The following is a 26,237-nucleotide window of genomic DNA, read 5'->3' on the forward strand; positions in this document are numbered from 1 at the left end:
AATTATTACATCCAATAAGCTGGCCGATTATTTGTTTGATCGTGTACTCTTCCAACTAGCTGTTTCATGTAAATCTTGTTTGTTAGGATCCTGGAGGAGTGGTCTTGGTTTCAATGCCCTCATCCATGCCCACAGACCGGACCTGGTCACCTGGCCAGAGCTGCAGCAGAACAAGAACATCGACAACCTCAACTATGCCTTCGACGTGGCAAACTCTGAACTTGGGATACCAAGATTGTTGGACGCGGAGGATGTGGACACTGCTCGACCTGACGAGAAGTCCATCATCACCTATGTTGCCTCCTATTATCATACCTTCGCCAGGATGAAGAACGAGATCAAGAGCGGTAAAAGAATTGCGAATATCGTGGGGCAAATGATGGATGCTGACAAGATGAAGATCCACTATGAGAAGCTGACGACTGACCTGCTGGAGTGGATCAAGATGAAGATAGAAGTGTTGGAGAACAGGAACTTCCCCAACTCCCTGGAGGGCATTCAACGCGAGCTGTTGGCTTTCAAGCAGTACAGAACAGTAGAGAAGCCACCTAAGTATAAAGAGCGATCAGAAATAGAGGCTTTATACTTCCACATAAATACCCAATTGAAATCTTTGAATCAGCCTGCGTTCACGCCCCAGGAGGGCCAATTGGTACACGATATTGAAAGGAACTGGGTGGAACTGGAACGGGCTGAGCATCGTAGAGAAGTAGCTCTTAGGACTGAGCTTCTGCGTCAGGAGAGACTCGAGCAGTTGAACTACAAATTCGAGAGGAAGAGTGTCCTAAGAGAAGGCTACTTGAAAGAGATGATCCAAGTCTTAACAGACCCAAGGTACGGTAGTAATTTGGCTCAAGTAGATGCTACAGTGAAGAAACACGAAGCCATTAGTGCGGATATCTTGGCGAGAGAGGAGCGCTTCCATGATTTGACGAATATGTCTGAAGAACTTGTTAGAGAGAACTATCATGGCTTGGAAAGGGTTCAGGTTCGAGAACAGGAAGTGCTGCAAAGATGGAAGGAGCTTCTGGCTCTTCTCGACCACCATAAGTCTAACTTGGTTGCTCTGAGTTCGCTCATGAGTCTGATGAGAGAGATTGAAACGACTCTGGCCTCGATTCAGGAGCTTCAGCTGAACTTCCAAAGCACAGACGTTGGCCCACATCTGTTGGGAGTGGAGGATCTGCTTCAAAAGCACAGCTTGCAGGAGCTGCAAGTCACAGCTTTGGGAGAGACCCAGAGGAGACTTGGCAGACAAGCGGCTCAGCATTTGACACAGCCACAAAGCAAGGAAGTGCCTCTTCTGCAGCAGAAACTAGAGATGCTGAACCGCGCGTATGACGAGCTGGTGGAGTACAGCAAGGAGCGGAAAGCTCGCCTGGAGGACGCCAGGAACTTCTTCCATTTTCTCCAAGACCACGAGGACGAGGAGTCGTGGCTCATAGAGAAGCAGCGAATCTGCAAGGCTGGGATATCAGCAAAAGACTTACGTGCGGTGATCTCTCTGCAGCAGAAGCACAAAGCCCTGCAGGACGAGATGAAGGTGCGGAGGCCAAAGTCCGAACAGCTCTGTGATGCTGGGAGGAAACTGATCGACGACAATCACCCGTCTTCCTTGGAGATTCAGAACCGTATCGACTCGCTGCAAGAACACTGGAAGGTCTTGGAAGAGCTGGCGGCCCTGAGGAAGAAGCAGCTGGACGACGCTGCTGAAGCTTTCCAGTTTTACGCGGACGCCAACGAAGCGGACTCTTGGATGAACGAGAAGATGGCCCTCGTGGCCTCTGAAGATTATGGGGTGGACGAGCCTAGCGCCCAGGCGCTTCTACAGAGACACAAAGATCTCGAGGGGGAGCTCAATGCCTACAAAGGTGACGTGCAGTCACTGAACATGCAGGCTGAGAAGCTTATTAAGTCAGGGATATCCACGCTCGAGCTGTCTGCTGACCCGGAACCTGTTGCAGAACTGGAACAAGAGGAATGGAGCAAGGAGATCAGACTTGTTCCTCAGGACGAATGGGTGGATGAAGTCGTGGAGCGAATGGAGCCCAGGACTGTTCTGGAGGACCGACTGGTGCCTCAGGTGAAGAGTTTGTATCCCTTCAGCGGTCAGGGTATGCACATGGTGAAGGGCGAAGTAATGTTCCTGTTGAGCAAACCGAATAACGACTGGTGGAGTGTCAGAAAGGCAGATGGCAGTGATGGTTTCGTGCCAGCTAACTATGTGCGCGAGGTCGAGCCCAAGGTGATACAGGTCCAGGTAAGGAAGCCTGAGAAGGTGAGGGTGACTCAGAGAGTGAAGAAGACGAAAATGGTGAAGCAGATGGTCCCAGTTAGGAGAGTGAAGTCCATAAAGTCTACAGTGAAGCCGATTAAACGAAAGACAGCTAGCGATGGGGATAGCGTTGAGAAACGGCAGAAGAAGATCAATGACACTTACGGTGAGCTTCAGGAGTTGGCTGTGAAGCGACATGCCTTGTTAGAGGACGCCATACGGCTCTATGGGTTCTACCGCGAGTGTGACGACTTCGAGAAATGGATCAAGGACAAGGAGAAGATGCTGAGGGCGGACGATCCTCGTGACAACGTTGAAACTGCGAAGAGGAAGTACGAGAAGTTCCTCACGGACCTCTCAGCGTCTGGGAAACGCGTGGAAGCCATAGATGCTGCTGTGGACGAGTTTGTCCGACAAGGCCACAGTCAGCTGGACAAAGTGAAAGCCAGGCAAAGGCATATCCATCAGCTTTGGGACCACTTGAACTGGCTGAAGGCGCAGAAGGAGAAGAGCCTCGAAGGAGCTTCCAGCGTGGAGCTGTTCAACAGGACTTGCGATGAAGCTCACGACTGGATGCTGGAGAAGATCACTCAGCTGGACACTGCAGAGCTGGGACCTGATCTGAAAACAGTGCAGGCTCTGCAGAGACGGCATCAGCACTTGGAAAGAGAATTGGCGCCAGTCGAAGAGAAAGTGAGGAAAGTGAACCTGTTAGCGAACAGTGTGAAGAGCTCATATCCTAACGAGCTGGACAATGTGAACGTCAGGCAAAACGAAATCAAAGAACTCTGGAACCAAGTTCAAACGAAGGCTAAGGAGCGCAGATCTAGGTTGGAGGATGCAGTAGGTCAGCAGATTTTCATAAACAGCTCGAAGAACCTGATCAACTGGGCTGCAGATGTGCAGGACACAATGAAAGTTGAGGAGCCTGTGAGGGATGTTGTTACCGCTGAGCAGCTTAGGAAACAGCACATGGAATTGGGTGAAGAAATAAGAACTAGAGAAGATGAGTAAGCATTGAAACATTTGTATAACTTCCTTTAGGCTCAGTCCATCGTAGTTAATAACCATTTTCTGTGTCCTTTCAGGTTCAGGGAGGTCGAGGAACTTGGTAGCCAGCTGTTGCATCGTAACCCGACTCTGGTGGATGTCAGCGAACGGTTAGATAAGTTGCGTGGCTTATATCAAGCTGTAACATCAGATTGGGTAGCAAAGGACGCCTGGCTTCAGCAGTGTCTAGAGCTGCAACAATTTAATCGCGAGGCTGACCAAATCGAAGCCACTACTAGCTCTCATGAAGCGTTCTTGGAGTTCACTGACTTAGGGGAATCTTTGGACGACGTCGAAGCATTGCTGAAGCAACACGAAAAATTTGAGAACACTCTTCACGCGCAGGACGATCGTCTGAAAGCATTCAGCGACACTGCAGACAAACTGATCGCTCAGAATCATTATGACAAAGACTACATTAACGATAGGAGGAACCAGGTGTTAGCGCGACGGATGGCCGTTAAGGATGCCGCGCAACGGCGTCGAGCAGCTCTAAATGCGTCAGAGCATTACCAACAGTTCTCAGCCGAGGTGGACGATCTGAGAGACTGGCTGGGTGACAAAATGAAAACTGCCTCCGACGAGAGTTACCGAGACTTGAACAACCTTGAACGGAAGCTTCAGAAGCACGAAGCTTTCGAAAGGGAGCTGAGGGCCAACGAAGGACAACTGAGAGCAGTGAACAAGGCTGGAAAAGCTTTAATATCTGAAGAGAACTACAGATCAGATGACGTGGGCCAAACTTTGAAAGAGTTGAACGACCAGTGGGAGAGGCTGGTAGCTTTGTCTCTGGAAAAGGGGCGCAGGCTGAGGCAAGCTGCCAGTCAGCACGGCTACAACCGCACCATGGAGGATGCTAGGCTGAAGTTGGAAGAAATAGAGAATTGTTTGCAGAGCAAACAAGTGGGAGTGGATCTGAGAAGCTGCAAAGAGTTGCTGAAGAAACATCAGACCCTCGAAAGCGACATGTGCCAATGGGAGCAGAAGGTGGATGACCTTGTTGCAATGGGCGAAGAAATGGCCCATGAGGGACACTTCGATGCTGCGAATATATTAAAATCTAGCCAAGCTACTCAAAGAAAGTACGTGATACTTTCTTAAGAATATTGAAACTAATTTATGCTTTACTTTATTAATCTCTGACATTAATATTCTAATGTGACTGTTCAATAGGTTCCGTAGCTTGAAGGAACCAGCTAAGAGAAGGCGAGAAGCGTTGGAAGAGAGCCTGCGTTTCCACAAGTTTGGTTTCGAATTGGATGCTGAACTGCAGTGGATAAAGGACCATCTTCCTCAAGCATCTTCAACGACGCTTGGACAAAATCTCCATCAAGCTCAGACCCTCCACAAGAAGCACAAGAAACTGGAGGCAGAGATTGCCGGACATCAGCCCATGATAGACAAAACTTTAGCTTCTGGACAGACTTTGATCGATCAGGCCCATCCGGAAAAGAAGAAGGTAATAATACGTACCACGAATATCTTCTATGCAAGTACTTTCAGAAAAGACGAGATACGTACATATCTTCCTTGGTAATGTTGTAATTTTTGCACAGTTGGGACTGTTAGAAGAGTATTGGGTCTATGGAGGTAAGGTTAGCACAGGTGCATGAATAGAGTTCTTTTATTTGACGAAATAGGAAGTGTTCGTAAGAATGATTAATGAAGTTCGAAATTTCTTCCAAATAACGAAGAATCTTTTAATAATCAGATTAAGCAGAGACTATGAAATATTTTAACACATGCACGTGCTTGTCTTACACGATTCGTTCCAGAGATATCAATGTGTTTTTAGTTCTTTAACTGTAGGTGTCATAAGTTTGCACTAAACGTTTCGAATGCTTTGGCTTGTTTCAATGCAATCTACTTACGAAGCTCTGTTTTTTGTATAGATACGGGAACTATGCGATGTGCTCGACGATGCATGGAGGGATTTACAAGAGAAAGCAGGGGAGCGAAGCAAAGCTTTGGACCTATCGCTGAAAGCTCAAGAGTTCTTCTTTGAAGCAGGAGAAGTTGAAAGCTGGCTGAACGAAAAGAACGACGTTCTTAGCTCCACTGATTATGGTCGAGATCGAGATGCTGCCACGAAACTCTTGACAAAGCACAAGGTATACCGAACATATCCAGTTACATGATAATTACTTCTTCCTCGGCAATACTTCAGCTAAAACTGCTTGTTGTTTTAGGCCGTTGAATTAGAATTAGACACGTACAATGGCATCGTAACAGAAATGGGGCACACAGCTGCTACCATGATCAATGCAAAACACCCCGACAGCAAAGCAATAGCGAGCAAGCAGCAAGCAATCGCTCAACAAATGCGAGCGCTGCAAAGACTGGCCACAGTAAGGCAGCAACGTTTAATGGAGAGTATGTACCGACATGAATACTTCTTAGAGAGTAGAGAACTAGAGCAGTGGATCAAAGAACAGGAGCAGGCAGCCGGCTCTGAAGACTATGGCCAAGACTATGAACACTTGCTAATACTGCAAGCTAAGTTTAACGATTTTAAGCATAGAATAGAGGCTGGTTCAGAGCGATTCAATCAGTGCGAGGAGCTGGCCAGAAAGTTGATTGCCAATGAGAGCCCTTACATTCAGGATATTGAGAAGCGGCAGGAGCAATTGGGGTAAGATTCAATTGAAGTTTAGTAATCAGTTTAATCGTGTACAAATTGTAAATTTAGAAACTTGGTTTAGAACTTTAAAACTTCGACGTCTCTGAATGCATGTCCAAGTCTTTGAACTTGGTTTTGATATAGTTGTGGTATTGGTACTTTCTGTTTGGTAATACATGGCTACTCGAGCCTTTAATATAATTTTAAATGGGCGATAGAGGTACATAAAAGTGATGACTTAGTCATGAAAGTTTTCAGTATAATGATAATCTACCTTGGTGTCGGGTTACTAACTAACTTTTTGCACATATATTTAACGCAGACATGAGGATGATGACCCTGTAACACAAGTGCAGAAACAGCATGCTGCAATGGAGTGAGTACACATTGGAGAATTTTAAGTAGTCTTTAACATTTCTGTGTACTTCTTTCTGTACTATATGTAGTTGTGTTATACACGTTTATTGTACAGTTCACGAGACTTCTGAGACGAACGGCTAATCAGTGCGCACACAGTAAAATTGTACACGCTTTTCATTGTCCATTAGGGAGTCTTGGCAACACCTCCTTGGTCTAATACGACATCGGGAGCAAAGATTGCAAGCAGCAGGGCAGATTCACAGATTCCATCGTGATGTTGCTGAAGCTTCGTCGCGTATTCAGGAAAAGGAACGGGCTCTGCCAGAAGACCTGGGCCGAGATCTAAATTCCGTTCTGGCGTTGATCAGGCGCCATGAAGGCTTCGAGAATGATTTAGTCGCCTTGGAGGCGCAACTCCAAGTCCTGGTGGAGGATGCATCACGATTAAAGGTCCACTATCCAGGAGAAAATGCTATGTACATTGACCAACAGCAGCAAGTTGTTCTTTATAATTGGGATGAGCTAAAGGAGAGATCTGCTCACAGAAGAGATCAGCTGCAAGCAAGTTGTGACCTACAACGTTTCTTAACTCAGGTATTTACTGTTTCTGTGGCACGTCGATGGGCAAATAACCCCAGAAATATAACTTATTGACAAATAAATCTGTAGGTAAGGGACTTAATGAACTGGGCAGCAGGGCTGCGTGCCGCAATGTCAACGGAGGACAAAGTGAGGGATGCTGCGAGTGCACAAATCTTGAAAGCTGAGCACGAAGCTCTGAAGGGAGAGATCGAAGCCAGAGAAGATAGTTTCAGTTCGGTTCTCGATCTTGGCGAAGCCATGGTACAAACTGGCCACTACGCTGCCTCGGTAAGTGCAAAATCTGTTTGTACTTTGTACATGGATACTAGGGAGAAGAAGTTAGTGCAATTACTCTTCGCAGGAGGTGGAGGAGAAGTGTAATCAGCTGCTCGATGAGAGACAGAAACTACACACTGCCTGGCAGCAGAAGAAGGTTCACCTGGATCAGCTGATAGATTTACATTTCTTCCTGCGAGATGCCAAGCAGCTGGACAATTTGTCGACAACCCAGGAAGCTGCTCTGAGCGGCGACAACTTCGGGGATTCCGTCGAAGAGGTGGATGCACAAGTTAAGAAGCACAACGAGTTTGAGAAGCTGCTGGTGACGCAGGAGGAGAAGCTAATAGCCTTGCAAGAGCACGGTAACAAACTATTAGCTCAGAACCACTTCGATTCGCCTACGATAGCGAGAAGATTGAGCGAAGTGGTCCAGAGACGTGCTAGGATCCGAGATCTCTGTGAAGTGCGACGAAGAAGACTGGAAGCAAGTTTACTGCATGCGCAGTTTGTTAGAGATGTTGGCGAGGCAGAGTCCTGGATCGGCGAGAAACAGAAGAAGCTGGAAGCAGAAGCGTCTAAAGGTGAAGTGTCAAGTTTGGAGGACAAGATCAAGAAGTTGCAGAAGCACCAGGCGTTCCAGGCAGAGTTAGCGGCGAATCAGAGTAGAATCGAAGAAATTAAAGCGAAAGGGGAAACGCTATTAGCCCAGAAGCATCCAGCAAGCGCAGAGATTCGGCAACAGTTGGAGCACCTGCATGCGTCTTGGAGGAAACTGCTACTGGAATCTGGAAACCGTGGCAGAGGTCTGGAAGAGGCGCAGGACATCCTTGAATTCAACAACCAAGTAGAGAAAATCGAGGCATGGATACGAGATAAGGAGATGATGGTCCAAGCCGGCGATACTGGGAAAGATTACGAGCACTGTTTAAGTCTGCAGAGGAAGCTTGATGATGTGGACAGCGACATGAGGGTGGATGACTCAAGGATAAAGACAATTAATGCTCTGGCGGATAAACTTATCAAACAAGGTAGGGATAACGAGTCGAAAGCCATTCAGCAGCGTCGCGACAACTTCAATAACAAGTGGAAGGGCTTGCAAGGAGCGTTGAGCGCGTATAGGGAGACATTAGCAGGCGCTCTGGAGATCCACTTGTTTAACAGGGACATAGATGACACAAGCCAGAGGGTGATTGAAAAGTCTGTGGCTATGAATACGGCAGACGTGGGTAAGGATCTACCTGCTGTGGAGCACTTGCAGAGGAAGCAGGAGGCGATGGAGCGAGATATGACTGCCATTGAAGGCAAGCTGAAGGAGCACAGGGCAGAGGCAAGGGGATTGTCACAAAAGTATCCAGACAAGGCACCTCAAATCAATGGTATATTGTCAGAACTGCAGTCCAACTGGGATGATCTGCAGCGCCTCACTCAGCATCGCCGCGAAGCATTGAACCAAGCCTACACGTTGCACAAGTTCCAAGCTGATCTGCACGAACTGGAGCTCTGGGTTGCGGATACAATCAAGCGCATGGATGAATCTGAACCCCCAACAACAATATCTGAGGCGGAAGCTCTGCTGGAACTTCATCAGGAACGGAAGGCAGAGATTGATGGCAGACAAGACACGTTTAAAGCCTTGAAAGAACATGGACAGAAGCTTCTTTCTATTAATGAAGACGTGAGTGGCAATCTGGAGTATCTGGAGGACCTTCGGCAGGGCTTAGTTAATGCTTGGGAGAGTCGAAGGCAGAAGTTGACGCAGGCACATCAGTTGCAGCTGTTTAAAGAACAGGTAAGTGTTAATTCTCAAATAAAGAGACTTCGGAAACATTATGAATGGGCTGATGTTTGTTTCTTCTTTATATATTCCAGGCTGACCACGCTGACAGCTGGCTAGCAACGAAAGAAGCTTTCCTCAATAATGACGATCTTGGAGAATCCTTATCTGGCGTTGAAGCTCTCTTGCGTAAGCACGAGGAGTTTGAAAAAATGCTGGTGGCGCAACTAGGTCGTATTGAGGAGTTAGAGAAATTCGCCAACGATATCGTGTCTGAGAAGCATTCAGACGCGAGCATAATAAAGCAGAGGCTGGTATCTGTTTGTACTCGAAGAGATAAATTGCAAAACAGTGCGAGAGCAAGAAGAAAGAAGCTCTTAGAGAGTCATCATCTGCACCAGTTCCATCGAAACATATATGAAGTTGAAGGCTGGCTGCATCAGAAACAACAAGTAGCTAGCGATGAGAATTATAGGGATTCTTCAAACCTGCAGAGCAAGATTCAAAAGCACACTGCCTTTGAGAGTGAATTAATGGCGAACAAGGGAAGAGTAGCTGCAGTTGTCAATGAAGGTAAGATTTTGCCTGTCCTTCTGTCTTTACAAATTAAACATGAGACATTTCAGGTATTTCATTCAGTTTCTTTCTGTAATTAGGAGAAGCACTAATTGAAGAGAACCACTACGCTTCAGACAGCATACAAGAACGCCTGGATGAGCTGGAGGGAGAGTGGCGTATGCTTCAAGAAACCAGTGAGTTGAAGAAGAACAGATTGAACGATGCCTACCAGGCTCTGCTCTTCGGGCGTACTTTAGACGAATTCGAGACATGGATGGACGAAGTGGAAACCCAATTGCAATCGGAGGACCACGGGAAAGACTTGTCCAGCGTAGCCCATTTGCTGAAGAGACATACCAATCTGGAAAACGACGTTTTAGGTCACAACGAAGCCTGTGAGTCGATTAAAGAGACAGCAACTAGTTTCCAGAGGTCGAATCACTTCATGTGCGACGAGATACAAGAAAGAGCGATGGTGACGATCAACAGGTACCACAGCTTGCAAGAACCAATGCAAATACGAAGAGACAATCTAGAGGATGCGAAGCTATTACATCAATTTGCAAGAGATGTTGAAGATGAGCTCCACTGGCTGTCAGAGAAGGAGCCCTTGGCTGCTAGCAACGATTTAGGCAGCTCATTGACTACTGTACAGCGGTTGCAGAAGAAACATCAGGCTCTGGAGGCAGAACTGATATCAAGGGAGCCTGTGGTGGCCTCTTTGGTCGGCAGAGCCACGGTGATGGTAAGGAGCGGTCATTTCGCGTCAGAGAAGATCGAGAAATTATCTCAGGAACTGCAGGAGAAGCTTTCTCATCTCAGGGACTTAGCTAGCGTGCGAAAATTGCGTTTGCTTGATGCCGTTGAGTCGCAGATGTTCTATGCCGAGGCTGCAGAGGCTGAACAGTGGATAAAGGAGAAGCATCCGCAATTGACTTCCACTGACTATGGAAAGGACGAAGATTCCGTTCAGTCTTTGATGAAGAAGTTAGAGGAGATTGAACGGGACCTGCTCGGCTTCGAGAACACTATTGGGAACCTGAGAAAACTCTCCCACGGGCTGATAGAGAGGCACCACTTTGACAGCAAGAACATCACTCAGAAGCAGGCTGAAATCGAGCAGAAGTTCAAGGAATTGCAGAAGTTGAAGGACTATCGGTTCCAACGCTTGCGAGAGAGCGAGAAGTTCTTCAAGTTCATCAGGCAAGCCGATGAAGTCATCGAATGGATTGGAGATCAGACGACTGTGGCTGCTTCAGAAGACTATGGCCGCGACGTGGAGCACGTGGAGCTTCTAATTCAGATATTTGACAACTTCTTGGCTGGCTTGACCACCAGTGAGAGCCGTGTGTCCGCTGTACTCGACGAGGGACAAAAGCTGATGGAAGAAAATAACCCAGAGAAGAATAAGATACTGATGAAGATCGAAGAAACGAAGCAGCAATGGGAGGATCTGAAGGAATTAGCGCACGCGCGGCAAGATGCATTGGCAGGTGCTAAGCAGGTGCACATGTTTGACAGAACCGCGGATGAGACCATCTCGTGGATTCAAGAGAAAGAGACTGCCCTCAGTTCTGATGGCTATGGGCAAGACTTGGAGACCATTCAAGCTCTAGCGAGGAAGCACCAAGGATTTGAAACTGACTTGGGTGCTGTGAAGGAACAGGTGGAGCTGCTCATGGAAGAAGCCTCCAGATTAATTGAATTGTTCCCAGACGCTCGAATACACATAGACGTGAAGCACCAGGAAGCTGAAGCAACTTGGAATGACTTGTTAGAGAAGGCTGCTCAGAGGCGAAGTAAGCTAGCCCAGGCAGAGCAGTTGCAGTCGTATATGGGTGAGTACAGAGACCTGTTGTCCTGGATAAACGAGATGGTAGCCAAAGTGACTGCCCCGGATTTGGCTCGCGACGTGCCTGGTGCTGAGGCACTGATATCTAGGCACACTGAGTACAAAGCAGAGATCGATACGCGCAACGAGGCGTTCGATAAGTTCTACAAAACTGGCCAGGAGCTGATAGAGCAGGGACACTTCCTGGGGAAGGAGATTGAAGACAAGATATCCGTTTTACAACACAGGCAACAGTTCCTGAAGGACACTTGGGAGCAGAGAATGCACATATACGAGCAAAATCTGGACACGCAGCTGTTCAAGCGAGAAGCTGAGACGCTCGAGAACTGGATCGTGAGCAGGGAGCCTATGTTGCATGATGGAAAGTTGGGCGAGAGTATCCCGCAGGTGGAGGAGTTGATAAGAAAGCACGAGGACTTCGAGAAGACTATCGAAGCACAGGAGGAAAGATTCAACGCGCTGCAACGGATAACTATGTTGGAAGAGGCGTTCCAGAAACAACAGCAGGCAGAGATGGCTGCCAGGCAGGCGGAGAAGGAAAGGGTAGAACGTGCGCGGCTTGAAGAAAGGAAACGGAAGGAGGTGCAGAGGATAACTGAAGAGAGGAAACGTGAGGAAGAGCGAAGAAGATTGTTGGACAGTCCTCATCGCACCGTGCACGATGAAGTTAATGGCACGTCCGATGAGCACGAGTCGATGAATAAATTGTCGCCTCTGAAAGCTTCGACCGCGTCCGAAGGTTTGGACATAACGCCGAACCAGAAATCACACGGCATATCCCATGTGTTTGGTGAGAAACTAAGGAGAACTACTCCTGATATTAAGAGAGCGGAAAGTATGAAAGTGGATACGAAGAAACCGAAGAGGACACCCAGCTTCACGACCAGACGGAGGACTCAGAGCTTCAGGAAGCTTCAGAGGATGGAGAATATGGATGCATTGCCTCCAGTAGAGATTCAGGGTTTGCTCGAAAGGAAGCACGAGCTGCAAAGCGCTGGCAAGAAGGCAGCTGTGCGTTCTTGGAAACAGTACTATACAGTACTCTGTGGACAACTGTTGTGCTTCTTTAAGGACATGGAAGACTTCTCCCTGAGCAAAGCAGCTACCGCGCCCATTACTATCTTCAACGCCATATGCGAGAAGGCTGATGACTACACAAAGAAGAAGAATGTGTTCCGATTAAAGTGTACAGACGGATCCGAGTTCCTCTTTCTCGCTCCGAGTCAACAGGAAATGGAAGACTGGGTGAACAAAATATCATTCCATGCCAAATTGCCTCCCAGCCTACAGCTTCTAAGCTACGATGAGTCGCAGAAGGAAGGCTTGGAAAGATTACAGAATGTGCCAGTGGAGCATGCGGATGACAACATGTCAACTGGCAGCAGTCATGCTTCAACTCCTGAACTGGAGCGAAAGAACTCTGTCATCAGGCGTGACATGTCAGATCAACATTCCCCGAGCAGCGTCCAAATCGAGTTTCTTCAGATGCATAGACAGAACCAACAGAGACGCGACCCACAGAACAACGCTGAGTTCTTAGTTTCTCAGAGGGCAGAGCCGCCTCAGACGCAAACAGAGTTTCTACAAATGCATAGACAGCAGCAATTATTAGCGCAGCAGCAGCAGCAACAATTGATACAGCAGGAGCAGTTGGCAAGTCAGCGAGACCAGTATCAGCAGAATTCAGGAGAGAAGCCACCTATTCCGCCAAGAGGAGCACCACCACCCGTTCCAATGCGGTCGCCGAGTTCAGACGCTATATCGCAATACAAACGTGACGGTAAGCTTATTTCTTCGGGTGAAGTATAGGAAGTAATGTGAAGTTGTGGTTTGATAAATTGTACATGGTTTCGCAGACGCAGAGTACGTACAAGGGAGGCCTGGCTTCTACCAACAACGTAGCGCAACGTTAAACCATAACGGGTCCGGTCAGTACCCGTCAAATACAACCTGGCACAGACAAAGCAGCGGAGACCTGACTTCGCAACATCAAGGTATTTAAGTTACTTTCAGGAAACTGCTTTGAACACATGTGTGGATATGTGTAGTGAATCCTTTCTCCATTGAGTATAAAAAAAGTTCATCATTATTTTGTAGAATTAGCACCTCCCTTGCCATCGAGTGCCCCTCCACCAACCAGAATGGCTCAGTGGAGTGCTCCTCATGATCCTGGTTAGTCAATTGTTTTGTGAAGTCTCTTGTGAAAACACGTCAGATACTCTTGCATGCTGCATTTCACCTTCCAACATGTGTTCATCTTTGTTCTTTCTGTTCACCCTGGCTGGTATTCCTAATTGTTAAGAGTCCGATCAGATATCTTCCTCCTGGTTCGCACTAACAAATGAGAGTTTCAGAGAACGTAATCTAGAGAAAAATAAGCAACCTTTTCTGTTACAGCTTACGGAAATATTCCCATAAATACTAGACAGGTAATTATACCTTTCCCTTCCGATAGTTAATATAATTGTTACGGAAATGTATTTGAGCGAAGAAGAAAGTTCAAGATGCTAGCATAAATTGAACATACAACACAGGAGTATGAAAGTTAGCCGAGTTCTACATCGTCGTATATTTGTTCCAGGGTATGCAGCAACAAAATAACTCCTTTACAGGTAGACCAGTCTCTTTACCACCGTACGTGGCTCCTCCAGCTGTTCCACAGAATACTCAGAGCGTCACAGTCGTAGATGGTGGCAGGAGAGCCAGTGAGAGTGGGTCGGAGAGCGAACAGAGCATCGGTAGTAATCGCAAGGATCGTGATTACAAGAGGAGTTCCGTTTTGAGCAATCTCTTCGGTAGGCGTAAGAAACCTCAGTCGTAACCTTGTTCGCAGCAACATGCTCGCTCACAGAAAATAGATGTGTAAGAGGCATAGAAATTTCCATGAAACAATGTGGCAAATGATAAGTGGTTCCTTTGGAAATGTTAGAAGGAACATGTGTATATGTTATCTTTGCTACATGGTACATTGACATCCCCTGTAAATTATTTCCATGTACTATACAAGCTTTTCTCAAAGTATAAATTTACTTTATCGTTTACGTTATTTGATAGCATGAAACGCGTTGAGTTGATGCTCGCATATAAGAGGACTATGAAGATATAACTTTAACAGAAAGAGTGCTTGACTCTAATAAATTAAGAAACCGTAAAATACGAGAAGTAATAAGTGAATACAGCTCGACCCACTTTTTCAGTTCTGCCTTATGCAACTTGAATTCATATCTCTCGTTCTAATAAATCTTTGATATCGAGAAACGCTTTCGCTACGTAATGTTAACTTCTAAGAAGTTAACTTATAATATGTCCACCTCGAGTAAATGATTAGACTGGATGTAGAATCGCAAAGCATTGAAAGTTAGTTGCAGATCTATCTATAGTATACCGTTTAAGGATCGAGAGATATCGTAGGAAAGTTTAACAGACAATTTTCAGAGAATCATTTGTTATGTAAAGTTTGATTCTTCGGCTCGAAAGGATTTATTATGCAACATATGGACTTCGTAATGTCAAAAGTTACACGGTAAGAAGTCGTTAATTTATATAGTGTTACTACGATTGTTAAATCGTCTCACAAATCTGTTTGGATGCATCATAAATATCATACGTTAGAAGAATTACACCTTACACGCGAAGATCGTTACTGAATTTATTTAAAGTGTACCTGACTTTAAGAGGAACGTTGAAATGTACGAAGAACATGCAAGCGCGCGTGTCATGTAAGGTTTAAGTAGAAGATGTCATAATATATGTTGCAAATGTTATATATTTGAAAACTCCTGTCTGGAACCAATGATTTTAATGTATTAAAGTACCAGAAATTTATAAACATCATTATTTTTTTGCAGGAAAACGAAAATTATATATTCTTCGTGATTAACGAGCATTCTTCTTTCTTTTTTTACAATGAAATAATATTACGATGTGTAAAGTGTATTTAATACTACATAACGTATAATTATTATGTAGTGTATCAGTGCTATTATGTAGTTATATAGAGCGATTCCTTTGTGCGCTAAGAAATCGACAATTCAAAGCTATACAGAAAGTTTAAATAAATTTAAAAGAAATAACAAGTCGTGGAGTGATAATACTTTTATTTCTCAATACCATCGTTCGTGTATTATACAAAATAACGCAAGTACTTAGTAGCAAGTCTGCGATACAGTTACCACATGGTGCGTTTCTACAATATTGCACTAACTTTAATATTAACAAAGTGGGATATATTGGTACAAAAGCTCAGTGGAGTAAATACATATTTTACAGAAGAAAGCATAATTACACGAGATCAGCAGTCAAATGTTACAAGGCATCTAGCAATCTTTTCATTCTCTTATTATACACATAATACAATTTCTATAAATGATCTTCATATAGTACAAGCTTATCTATATCGAAAAGCATGATTACAGCTCATTTGCTATTTTTGTCGCTATTAATCTAAACCATTAACATCTAATAAATTATCGTAACAAGGCTTAAAGTAAAACTTAAATGCAAGGTAAGTGTAACAACAAATAATTCAACTTTCGCATAAAATGAAACAAAATCCGTGAGTACCGCTGTTTAACTATTCTCTGGTACTTGTAGATGTATCACATACTTCAATCCTCTAAAGAAGTTCTTTGATAAAGTCAAATCTAGATCGTTAAGAATGGCAATGTAGAAATGTTGCCAAGAGATAAAAGATTCGCCCGAACTTCTTCTTCGAAGCAAGTCCATCGCTGACGCATTACGGTCCCGTTCTGAAGATTGTAGCCTTCACGGACTGACCAGTCCAGTTTGAAAAGTGGCATCGTACACGACGTAAATGGGTAGTTCAGTGTCGTTCCCAGATGACAGTCATGGCACTGAACACGTTAAGAGTCAGACAATGGTCGGCGGTTGAAGAACAGCTGGCGCGCGTCTGACTTTCAAAGCTTCTGGGCTCATAGCGCGCACCTGCTTGGTGATCTGATCATAGTCATATGTGACCGCCAGCCCGCCCTCCGAGCTTGTCTTCCTGACGAAGCCTTTGCCTTGGGAGGACGAGTTCACATTCTTCTGTCTGTCGGTCGTCGTTGTGTTACTGTAAAACGCGTCTGCCGCGATGCTGCCCTCCTCTTCCTCCCGACGGTACCGTCGGTTCTTCAGCCTCAGTATCCAGTACACAGTCAGCGATATCAGTAGTAAGATGAACAGCAGACCCACGGCAGCAGCTGCCACGATCACTGTCACTTCCGTTGGGTCACGAATGAGTAGCTTGATATTGGTCGAGTCTTTACCTTTCTCACTTTCTACCAGCAGAGTATACACCCGCGCGTCATCTTTCTGGAGGTCTTTGATCACTAGCTTAGCCCAGTAGCAGTTTGTTACTATATCGTTCTCTTTGATGTGCTCCAAGGCTAAAGCTTCGTACTTTGACTGAAGACGCTCACCTGCGCAAAGAATCGCTACATTAACTCCTCGTGAAACTGAAAGCCACAAGCTCAACTGTGTTAATATTCTGTTTCCAAAGAGCACTGCTGCCTCATTTCAACCTCATACTTACCAGCTCTGATGTGCGAGCTTCCCCACTGCCAAGCAACCAGCTTTGGTGGCGGTCTTGAGCAGAACCGAGACTTGAGAGTATGTTCGGCTTCTCCGGTCCAACCCAGTGATTCATAGAAACCTTTCTCCCCTGACGATGGCCTTGCTTGTATTTCAGGCGGCCCTGTCACGTGAAGCACGTAACAAGCCTCGCTCGACATCTCCCTCCGCACTCCATTGATCACGTTAAACGCCACGCATCGATATTCACCCTCGTCTGACCACATTACGTTCTCTAAACGCAAACGTTTACCACCATCTTTATTCCGAAGGGGATTCTCGATGGTCTCGCTTGCTCCACCACGGAGGTGCACCCATCTATACTGAGCTGGTGGGTTCGCCTCAAAATCTACGCACTCAAAGGGCTCCAAATTCGAGCCCAGGAGAGTGGTCTCTTCAAATCTATGGGTTGTGTCATTGGCGGAGTCTTCTGGCTTCAGCCTGGGCCCATCTGAAAGGAGACGTGTACATTTTATAGCTGGGGGATACAATGGAGGAGCCAGTAGAGTCGATCGAGACAGTCTACATCAGTTCCAGAAGGTCAGAATTACTTTGCCTCGCAGCCCAATTTCTGTCGTACACCCAGCGCCACTTAACCCAGAGCTGCTTTCTAGAGAGAAAGTAAATTATCCCACACCGGGCCTTCCTAAGTACAAATTGATGTCTCTGTCAATGACCAACTGTTACCGCTTACTCTCCAATTGTTCTCCGCAGAAAAAGTAGGTAAAAGCCGAGGGGCGATTCGCTACGAACATTGCACGTCCAGTCTATAGTTGGCAGGGGCGCTTTCACCGATAACGTTGACCGCCTTGCAAGAATAGAGACCGGCGTCGTTTCTCTTGACCGGCTCAAATCTCAGCTCGGAGCCCGTCGCAGTACCGTTCGGCTGCGTTCTGTTTAACATCAGCGTTATCACGTTGCTCGTCACAGCGACGGGAGCGGAATCCTTGAACCACTTGATCGTTCCGCTGGGATTCCCGTCCGCCGAGCATTTCAGGCTGACAAAGCTGGCGGAGTCCTCGAGGGCCGACACTAGCAGCCTGGGCTTCGTCTCGAGCCTCGCCTCCGGGGAATCTGAAATCCGAACCATCGTCAAAACGTTTCCCTGCTTGTTACGAATGGGCTCTGGGATTTTACGGAAGACCGTTTCCAAGCGGTAATTGCGCATCGTAAAAACGGGGAGGTCTGGACGGGTAACGTTAATCGCGGCCGGCTATGTAGACCGCGATGCGGAATATTCTGTTTAATAGAGTCAGTAGAAATCGGGAGAAGTAGAGTGTTCCTCGGAGCTTGGACTAGCTAACAGCGGATTTTCATTACGATCGAGCCAGTGCAGATGAATAGAATCCCCCTTCGGACTGAGTAGGTATATTCTCCCTCAGCTTCAGACTCCTTTATCGCGTCGTAAAGAAGGCTCACGAAATATACATACAATGCACATCCAGCCGTGTTTCCGCAGATGCTGAAGCAACGCTGGACGGATGAATCGTGATGCACCGAATCGGCAGACCATGCTTCTCCCTTTGTCCGCGGACTCGCAGGAGGCTGTGGGCTGCCCAGGTTTTAGGGCTATCCACTTCTGTTGTGTTCGTCTGCTCCCTTAGAGCCTCCACTTCGTCCCCTCCTATATACCTGTTGGAGAACCAAAGGATTCTTCGTTAGAAGACACCTCTTCTTTTTTTTTTCAAACCTAAGTCTGTAGGCTGATCAATGGCGCGCTCAGGATTTATTCTTAGGGGTAGGGTAATTATTTAATTATAAACGTCAACATTTTACTGTGAAACTAATATTCATGAGTTCATATTTTCAGAAAAAATACTAAATGGAATAAAGATTTATAATTTGGTACCGCCTTTTAAAAGATTTATATTTTGTACGGATTTTAGTTATTTAGTTTTTTTTCATTTGGTTTTGTATTCAGTCTTTTTTATTCTGTACATATTTTTGTAGATCCATAAATATTAAATGAACTCAAAAATTGTACGTATTTGTACGGTTTTAGTTATTTTAATTTTTTTTATATGATTTTGCATATATAGAGTATATTTTATTTTGTTATGCTTTTGTAATTCCATAATATTAAGGAAACTGTATTTTTTCAAAATAAATATTTCTTTACTATTTAATTATATTTTTTTGGAAAATTTGAAAACCAGTTCAACCGGTTTTTGGGGAATAGTAGAATTCGAAAATCAGTTTTTGTATAAACCCTACTTGGGGGAGCCGAGCAAATTCAATAAAATTCATTAGGTGTTTATAAAAATTTATTTAAAGAATAAAACCCAGTCTTCTTTTCTTTTTACAAAGCTCCTTCTTTGGGGGTTGCCAGGGCCACTTGGCCTCCCCTCTGAGCGCGCCACTGAGGCTGACATACTTGGAGCAGTGGAGATAGGTATTTCTTCCGATGGAGGCTCAATGAAACAAAGAAGCAACACTTCCACCTGTTATTCAAAGTCTCAGAGACGTTCGAGGTGAGCAGAGTAATTGGACCACCCTGTACACTGAAGCTCCGTACCCATTCTAGAGTGATTCACGGGGCGGTTATGCCCGCGGCCAGTTTCTCCGCCTCTTCAACCGCAATCTGCATAATTATGCTCGGCATTGCATCTTCGGATGCGACGAAGGGGGAGAAGCAGAATGGGCAAGGAAGAATAAACGACGAACTATTTAGACAGCGTGCCTATTAAAGACCGTAAAAAGAGGAGTTAGAACCTCCGCAATAATCTCTGCGAATGTGAGGCAAAGTGTGAAATTAGGAAGTACTTTCTTCCGCGCCCCACATCTGACTCGCTTCCTAGGAAAAAATCTATTCCACAAAATCAGAGAAGTAGAGTTTCACGGCGCAGGTGTCTTTCGAGGTTCAAAAACGTCCTCACGAGGACTGAAGCTTCGTGAATGCGTACTGGCTTGTAATAGAGTCTGTAGAAAGTAGAAAATCGCGCGATTTAAAGGGAACAGGCTAGGGGCAACGCAGTGCATTTATAATCTCGAATTTGAAAATCCGATTAGGGTGCAGGGGGCCGTGTTCGCGCGGCGTAACGCGCGTGTTCACGGCCACACGGCTACTAGTGTCCAGGGAAATTGTAACACCGTTCAAGCGAAGGCGGCGATCGGAGCAGAGCGAGCTCTACGTTAGGAGAATTTTTATGAGGTGTGGCTAGCGCTGGTCACTAGACCATGGAAACGAAAAAGACGCTGCTCGCCAACTCTACGGCTGCATAAACACGGCGTTATGGCTTCTTGCCTCGGCCGGCCTCTTGTAAACCGCCAGTTTTTTTCACTGCGTTTCGATAAGGCTAGGGAATCTACGAAGGCAGAAGCGCTCGTGGGAAATATTCTTCTTGCGGCAGAGCTGTGTGGGGCTGCCGGCAGTTGTAATTTTAATCAAAGGTACAGCCAATGCAATCGGAATGGATTATATAAAAAAGGCGAATTCCACTTACGTCCAAATCGCCCGTGATTTTCATTAGGGTAGGTTTCCCTGTTCGCGAAAATGAAGCGCAATATCAAAAACTTGTATTCTTTTTTCTCGACTTATTTACTTGTTATAAGTAGAAAAGGAAGAGTAACTTTTTTTTTATATCGCGTTTAATTTTCGCGAAAATCGACTTTGAAATTCTTGACGTAAAATCACGGGAGATTTGGGCGTAAGTGGAATTTGATGTATATAGACTATAGCATTTTCACGTAGCGCGTTTGCAAGGAAATGAACAAATGTAGAAAGTTTCATTTTGCCGTGTCATGCACTGCTCGGAAGAAGAAATCCTGCCGATCTCTTAAGCAGTCGTGTCGAAACGATTGTTAACGTTCGATAGCCAGCGAAATGGAATAATGCGATTTCAACTGCAGCATTCCTCTGAACGAAAGTCGTTGCAAAAAAAAAAACAATGAAAACGTGGCCAGTTGCACAAATGTTTTGCCACAATGTGCAATCGGAAGCAGGGGATAAATGCGATTAAATGGGATTAAATCGGTAAGGTAAAGCCAATTGTATCGAGGCGAAAATTGATTAATTAACCAGACTTACCACTTTATCAGTGCCGGCGGATTTCCATATCTCGATACGCAGGAAATCGTCACTTCCTGTCCCTCCCTTAAAGTCAGGGCGGTGTTCAAAATCGTTCCCCCATATTCCAGCCGCGGTTTCCGGGGTTTCACTAGGGTGACAATAAAACAGGAAGCTCAATAATCAATAATAGCCTTGCATAAAATATACAATTTATTTAAAAAAGACAGCCGACCCTTGTTTCTTTCATTCCACTAATTGAACCTCGTTCAGGGCTTCAGGCGTTAATTCGACAGAAAATATTCGCGCGGGTATCGTTGTTGCAGAAACCCTTCCGTGAGAGGAAAAGTAGAACGGAACCAGCGATCCTCGCGATCGTTGCAACACCACGTTTAGCGAATTTCAAGCTACCCCCACCGCGGGAGGATCCGCGTTGTTCCGTTGAGGAGGCATCAGGATCTGATTATGCGCGATAGGCGAGGATCCTTTTCGAGGAAAGTGAATCTGTGCTCCGCTAACGCGAAAGCTCAACGTCCCGTTAAAACTCGGCGCAGCGCTTAACGCTCTATCGTTTCGCGGAACGTTATGGAACCTGTTACGCGCGCACCGTTGGCATATCAGTTGCAAATACGCTAATTGCATCGACGACGGGGTAGTCAGCGGCTTCGAAGAAAATGGGCCTGCGATGCTGACCGGGTCTGAGGATTCATATTTCCGATTCGTGGAGACGGAGCACTCGAAAGGGGAGGCTTAAGATCAAAGCAGGCGCAGCGGAGGATCGCTCTCGAGTGGCTGAAAAAAACACGTTCCCATGGAGGCCCAAGAAATCTAGGCAGCTGCGCGTACGGTGATATTCAGCATCGACTTTGATCGAGAGTTTCTTTTTTTTTGCGACTGGTATTTTTTCGGGCGACGGTACTGTGTCTGGAAAGTGTCCTCCCGATCGTGGAATTCAGTGAAGGACTTGTTCCAGACTTTTAGGGGTATTAACAAAAAAATGGTAAAGAAACCTTGCTTCGGTGGATGGTAAAGTGTTTTGATACTCCAAAAAGAGGTAGTTCAGTGCTACTAATTATATCTTGATCTTACAAGCTCACTACTGTGCTCTAAGGATGTTCCCACGCGACCACGTGGGACCCCCCATAAAATGTTCAACGCGCGATTAAGTATTAGTCCCTATTAAGCTATTTCATAAAGATTAAAATTGTGATACTGTAAGACTCCCAAGCTATCGAGTACCAAGGGGAGATTCCAGTCTAAAAATCGATTTTTTTATTTCATTTTTCGGATCTTCAACCTTTTTCGAATACGTGTTTAAAAGGATTTTTTTTGAAATTTGTAAAATTCCCGATTCATGGGTAACGCCACTGCTTTTCACGAAACAGTGTTCTTAAAATCGGTGAAACCTGTATCCCGAAAAGTTATTATCCGATTCGACTGAAATTGTTTTTATTTTGAAGAATATACTTCTGGCGTCGTCTGCAATGATTAATTATAAAATAAGAAATGTATTTCTATAGTTTAAGACATCCTTAATACGATGCAAAAAGTCCCATTAAATTATATGGAGTAGTTTTCCTTTAATTAATTCCTAAAGATCATCTATTTTGATGGGCTCTAGACCGGAACAACCCCTTAATAAAGAAACTCTTACCCCTGACTAGCAGCCGGGATGGCAGCGAGGTAAGCGCATCCTGCCGCGTGAAATCGCCAGAAGTGACCTGACACTCCCAGTGGCCATCGTCGAAGTCGAGGGAGGCCCGCCTGATAAGGAGGGTGCAATCGCTGCCGCGTCCACTGGCCCACTCATACTTGTCCGGATGCATGCCCACTGGCTTCCGGTCTTTCTGCCAGATGCACTGGCCCCTTTTGTCCTGCACCCTGCAGCGTAGCTGGGCGTCGTCCCCGGAGGAAACTTCCTGATAAAGCGCGGGGGTTTCCACGAACCTTTGCTCGGCAGTGACGACACTAATTACCACCAGAGCCAGAATCGCGCCCCGAAGATAAGTGAACTTCGACATGGTCGATAATTGCGTAATTATTGTTATCGAAGGGGAGACGTCGCACTCCACTTTTTAGAATTTGTACATTCGTTCCATTTCAGTTGCTTCTCGCTTAGAATTTAATATAATTTATGTATTTACGCGTATTTCTTCCATATTGGGAAAACGAATGATTCTTATAGATCGTAAGAATTTGGCGCCAAGCAGGGCTTCTTTGAAATTTTGAAATTTCTTTAACTTGATTTTTACTGTGAACACAGCGCGCACGATTTAAATCAGCTGATTAGAATTAAAGTAAAATGTTTGAGGCTGTTTTGTAATTGTTTAAAATCCGTGGTCACTGTGGTTGCTAATTAGTAGAACACTAGGGTATCTTCACGTTTGGAGAACATAAGACGAAGTGAGTCGTTGTGAAGTTCAAAAGAAAGTCCCGCGGCGGGGCGGGATTTGCAGCGCTGCCAGCGGCAACTCGCCGAAACACTGGCGTCGATTACAAATTTCAGATTTTCGGAGGACACTTTTGTTTAAAATTTAGGCAGTGAATTACAACTCTTGAAGCCTCTTAAATAAAACCGAATAAACAAAAATAAAGAATTATGTGTATTTCATATTAGGTGTACTCTTCAATAACAAAATACAATTCGCTTTTAACACTTTTTATGGCCACTGTGTTACATATAAACGTAAACACATCACGCAACACGAGCCACTATTTAAATTTAAAGAAAACAACGAGATGCTCAAGAAAATCATTTGCTTCGAATAAGCAAGTTTATTTTCGTCCCACGACACGTTTTTCAATTCACCATGGGCCTTAAATGGTAGCAGTCCAATATCCCCAATTGAACTTGGATATAATGAGCGAATCACGGGAAAAGAAGAGTATTAAAAGACCGAGAGGAATAAAAACTAGACGGCGAGGGTAAACGAAGTATGTATCTAGGACGGTCGAAGCACAATACTGGAAGCACGTAGTGGAACTGAGCCGGGAGAGTTTAATGCCAGAACGTTCACCGGAGTGGAAGCGGAAGACGGGCCCCAAACGCGGGACCACGCGTGCGTATCCAACCCTGTCTCCTCTGCTGCTATCCTTATTATTCGAGCGTGTTATCATTATGCCATGCTATGGCGAGTTTAGCCGCCCATTCGTTCTATTACTCTTTATTTCGCGTTTAGTCAGCAGGAACACCGCGTCGCCCCCTCGGCCCCCTCGGCCCCCTTAACCGCTAATCCCCCACCGACTTGCAGCAGTGGATATCGGGAGAAAGCAGCTACTTAGGGGCCCATTAGGCAGACGCGCCCGACATTAAACGCGCGTAACTACTGGCAGATGCTCCCGATAAGCTTATGAGTGAGAAGCACACCCTCCCCGATCATTTATCGCAGCCATCTGTTTACATTTTTCAAGCTCCCTTTCATCTTATTTCTATTCTAAAGGATAACTTATGAAGAATGATCATCAGGGACTTACAGAAATCTTATTAGAGTCGGTGAATAAGGTCGAGTTACTTATCGATGCCCTTCAGGGGCACGTGATTACTTTGTAATCGCTTCCCTTGATTTCTATTTAGGTAATATGACTACCTAGTCAGCAATGGAATTTTCGTTTCACGAAAATGGTTCCTAGGTAGACAATTGTGTAAACGGCCCCTTAAATGGCCGATGAAACGTCCTATAATTAAGGTACGAGATAAGGACTAAAGAGTCGTTATTCGGTTAGGCGTTAAGGATTATTGTACGCACGAGTGCCCCGTTCGTAAGCATTGAAAGTGTCAGAATAAATGTTTTTAGACATCAAATTGCCTTGACTAATACGTTACCGCGACTTTAGCTTGCTGTTTTTTTAAAATATCCCTAGATATTTTCTGTGCTTTTCGTTACAATAAGCAGTGTATGTATTTCTCATAAACATTATTTAAAAAACAAAAAATGTCCGATTCCAAATATTTTATTTCAGAAGTTACAGAGCTCTCCCAAGAGGATATACCGAAGATCAAGAAGGAAATAAATACTGAATAAAAACAGTCTATTGCACGCTTTACTTGTATCTTAAAACGTGTGCTTATTTTCTTATTTTGATTAGCATATGTATTCACCGATATGAAAAATTTAAAAAAAAATTAAAACCTACTTCAAAAAAATAAAAATGCACCAAAAAGTAAAAAATAACTTTTTTCCTTATTTAATCTACGACTCGCAATATTTTTATGTCGGCCTACAAAAAGAGTTGCTTGTAATCATAATAATGAAGTCGGTTAATGAATCAGATTTCTTATTTTCGGTGTAAATTGAAAACTACTTAACCGATTTTGATAATTCTTTCTCCATGACTTAAGTTAATTGAAGCTAACCTAATTGTAAGTGCAATAAGTTTCACAACACATCGAACTATTGCTGCTGGGACCCGAAGGAGAGAGGAGGAGGGAAAAATGGGACTACAGTTCGTTGGACAATATAAGCAAAATAAATATATAAAAAAAACTAAAAAACAGTTATTATTTTCTTGTACTACAATTTCGATGGTGTACAAATGGACTACGAACGCCTGCAAAGTTTTAGTTTTACTATTCGTACATACGTGACGGATCATTTCTCGATAAATTGTGTATTTTCGGTAATCGCGATGCGACTAGCGTCGCTAACGCAACGGCTTTTTATCGTTTTCGTAAAGAATGCGAGTGGCTCATTTCAAGTCGTTTAGATTTGTGGTTATGGGTTATATTTATTGATTACTGGGTAATTTTTTCACCCACTTGGGGTTATTTTTTTTTTAAATATTGTATTGTCATCCAAACTACGCACGCGTGCAAAGTTTCATGACAATGGGATAGTTAGAAGTGGGTTAAATTTGAATTGCCAGATTTGAACTATACGTACAACCAGAGGATCGAAGCTGAATAATATCGTTTAATAACAAAACCTTGAAACGCCATCCTGCTTAAGGGGGTAGACACGGGTAATGCAGCGCGCTGTATACCGACACAATCTGGCCCGAAACATGGGTTCGGGATTTTTCGTTTTTCGTCCTTATATGAGCAGATTTGGGGCTGGGCGAGGTCTCATTCGAAAGAGGAAGGTTCAATGCGGAGCGCTCTGCTCATGGTTCAACGAGATTGTGTTGATATGTAATAATATCAGTGTCCAAAGTAAAGCAAAAGTCGAGAAAATATACCCTCAGAATCCAAGCATTTTTAGGTCACTAAAAGAGTTTTGTGACTCAAACGGTGAGCAGAGCACTCCGCATTGAATCTTCTTCTTTCGAATGAGACCTCTCCCAGACCAAAATCTGCTCATATAAGAACGAAAA

The 26,237-nt window shown here is 44.9% G+C and overlaps 2 protein-coding genes across 6 annotated transcripts in view; one reads left to right on the plus strand and one right to left on the minus strand.

The window, feature by feature from the left end:
* Window positions 1-15,426, plus strand: part of Kst (spectrin beta chain, non-erythrocytic 5 kst) — a 42,672-nt gene extending 27,246 nt beyond the window's left edge. For 3 of the 5 annotated variants that reach the window (XM_076825374.1, XM_076825370.1, XM_076825375.1), the window contains exons 5-19: window positions 87-3,285; window positions 3,364-4,407; window positions 4,499-4,784; window positions 5,218-5,436; window positions 5,515-5,957; window positions 6,268-6,321; window positions 6,494-6,899; window positions 6,975-7,175; window positions 7,249-8,955; window positions 9,036-9,513; window positions 9,597-13,130; window positions 13,207-13,344; window positions 13,448-13,522; window positions 13,748-13,779; window positions 13,932-15,426. In XM_076825374.1, the coding sequence (XP_076681489.1) occupies window positions 87-3,285; window positions 3,364-4,407; window positions 4,499-4,784; window positions 5,218-5,436; window positions 5,515-5,957; window positions 6,268-6,321; window positions 6,494-6,899; window positions 6,975-7,175; window positions 7,249-8,955; window positions 9,036-9,513; window positions 9,597-13,130; window positions 13,207-13,344; window positions 13,448-13,522; window positions 13,748-13,779; window positions 13,932-14,171 (12,056 nt within the window). In that variant the 3' untranslated portion in view covers window positions 14,172-15,426. The remainder of the gene's footprint in view (window positions 1-86; window positions 3,286-3,363; window positions 4,408-4,498; window positions 4,785-5,217; window positions 5,437-5,514; window positions 5,958-6,267; window positions 6,322-6,493; window positions 6,900-6,974; window positions 7,176-7,248; window positions 8,956-9,035; window positions 9,514-9,596; window positions 13,131-13,206; window positions 13,345-13,447; window positions 13,523-13,747; window positions 13,780-13,931) is intronic. The other 2 variants (XM_076825372.1, XM_076825371.1) reach the window with 2 other exon arrangements.
* A 59-nt stretch (window positions 15,427-15,485) lies between these two features.
* LOC143375840 (synaptogenesis protein syg-1) lies at window positions 15,486-23,289 on the minus strand. Its single transcript, XM_076825381.1, has 6 exons — window positions 22,582-23,289; window positions 20,949-21,078; window positions 18,354-18,553; window positions 17,675-17,995; window positions 16,884-17,372; window positions 15,486-16,770 (listed from the first exon to the last, which is right to left on the minus strand). Exons 1-6 carry the CDS (start codon window positions 22,946-22,948, stop codon window positions 16,220-16,222), a joined length of 2,058 nt encoding a protein of 685 aa, XP_076681496.1. The 5' UTR covers window positions 22,949-23,289; the 3' UTR covers window positions 15,486-16,219.
* Between the last annotated feature and the right edge of the window lie 2,948 nt (window positions 23,290-26,237).

This window comes from Andrena cerasifolii, chromosome 13 (genome assembly GCF_050908995.1).
Source record: "Andrena cerasifolii isolate SP2316 chromosome 13, iyAndCera1_principal, whole genome shotgun sequence".
NCBI lineage: Eukaryota > Metazoa > Arthropoda > Insecta > Hymenoptera > Andrenidae > Andrena > Andrena cerasifolii.

Bases quoted from the DNA above. Each gene is read 5' to 3' on its own strand.
- LOC143375840 (XM_076825381.1), bottom strand. From the start codon at position 22,948: ATGTCGAAGTTCACTTATCTTCGGGGCGCGATTCTGGCTCTGGTGGTA. The intron at 21,079-22,581 runs GTAAGAGTTTCT...TTGTCACCCTAG, and splicing joins ATCCCGGCTGCTAGTCAGGG to TGAAACCCCGGAAACCGCGG. The intron at 18,554-20,948 runs GTAAGTCTGGTT...GTTCTCCAACAG, and splicing joins CCGCCGGCACTGATAAAGTG to GTATATAGGAGGGGACGAAG.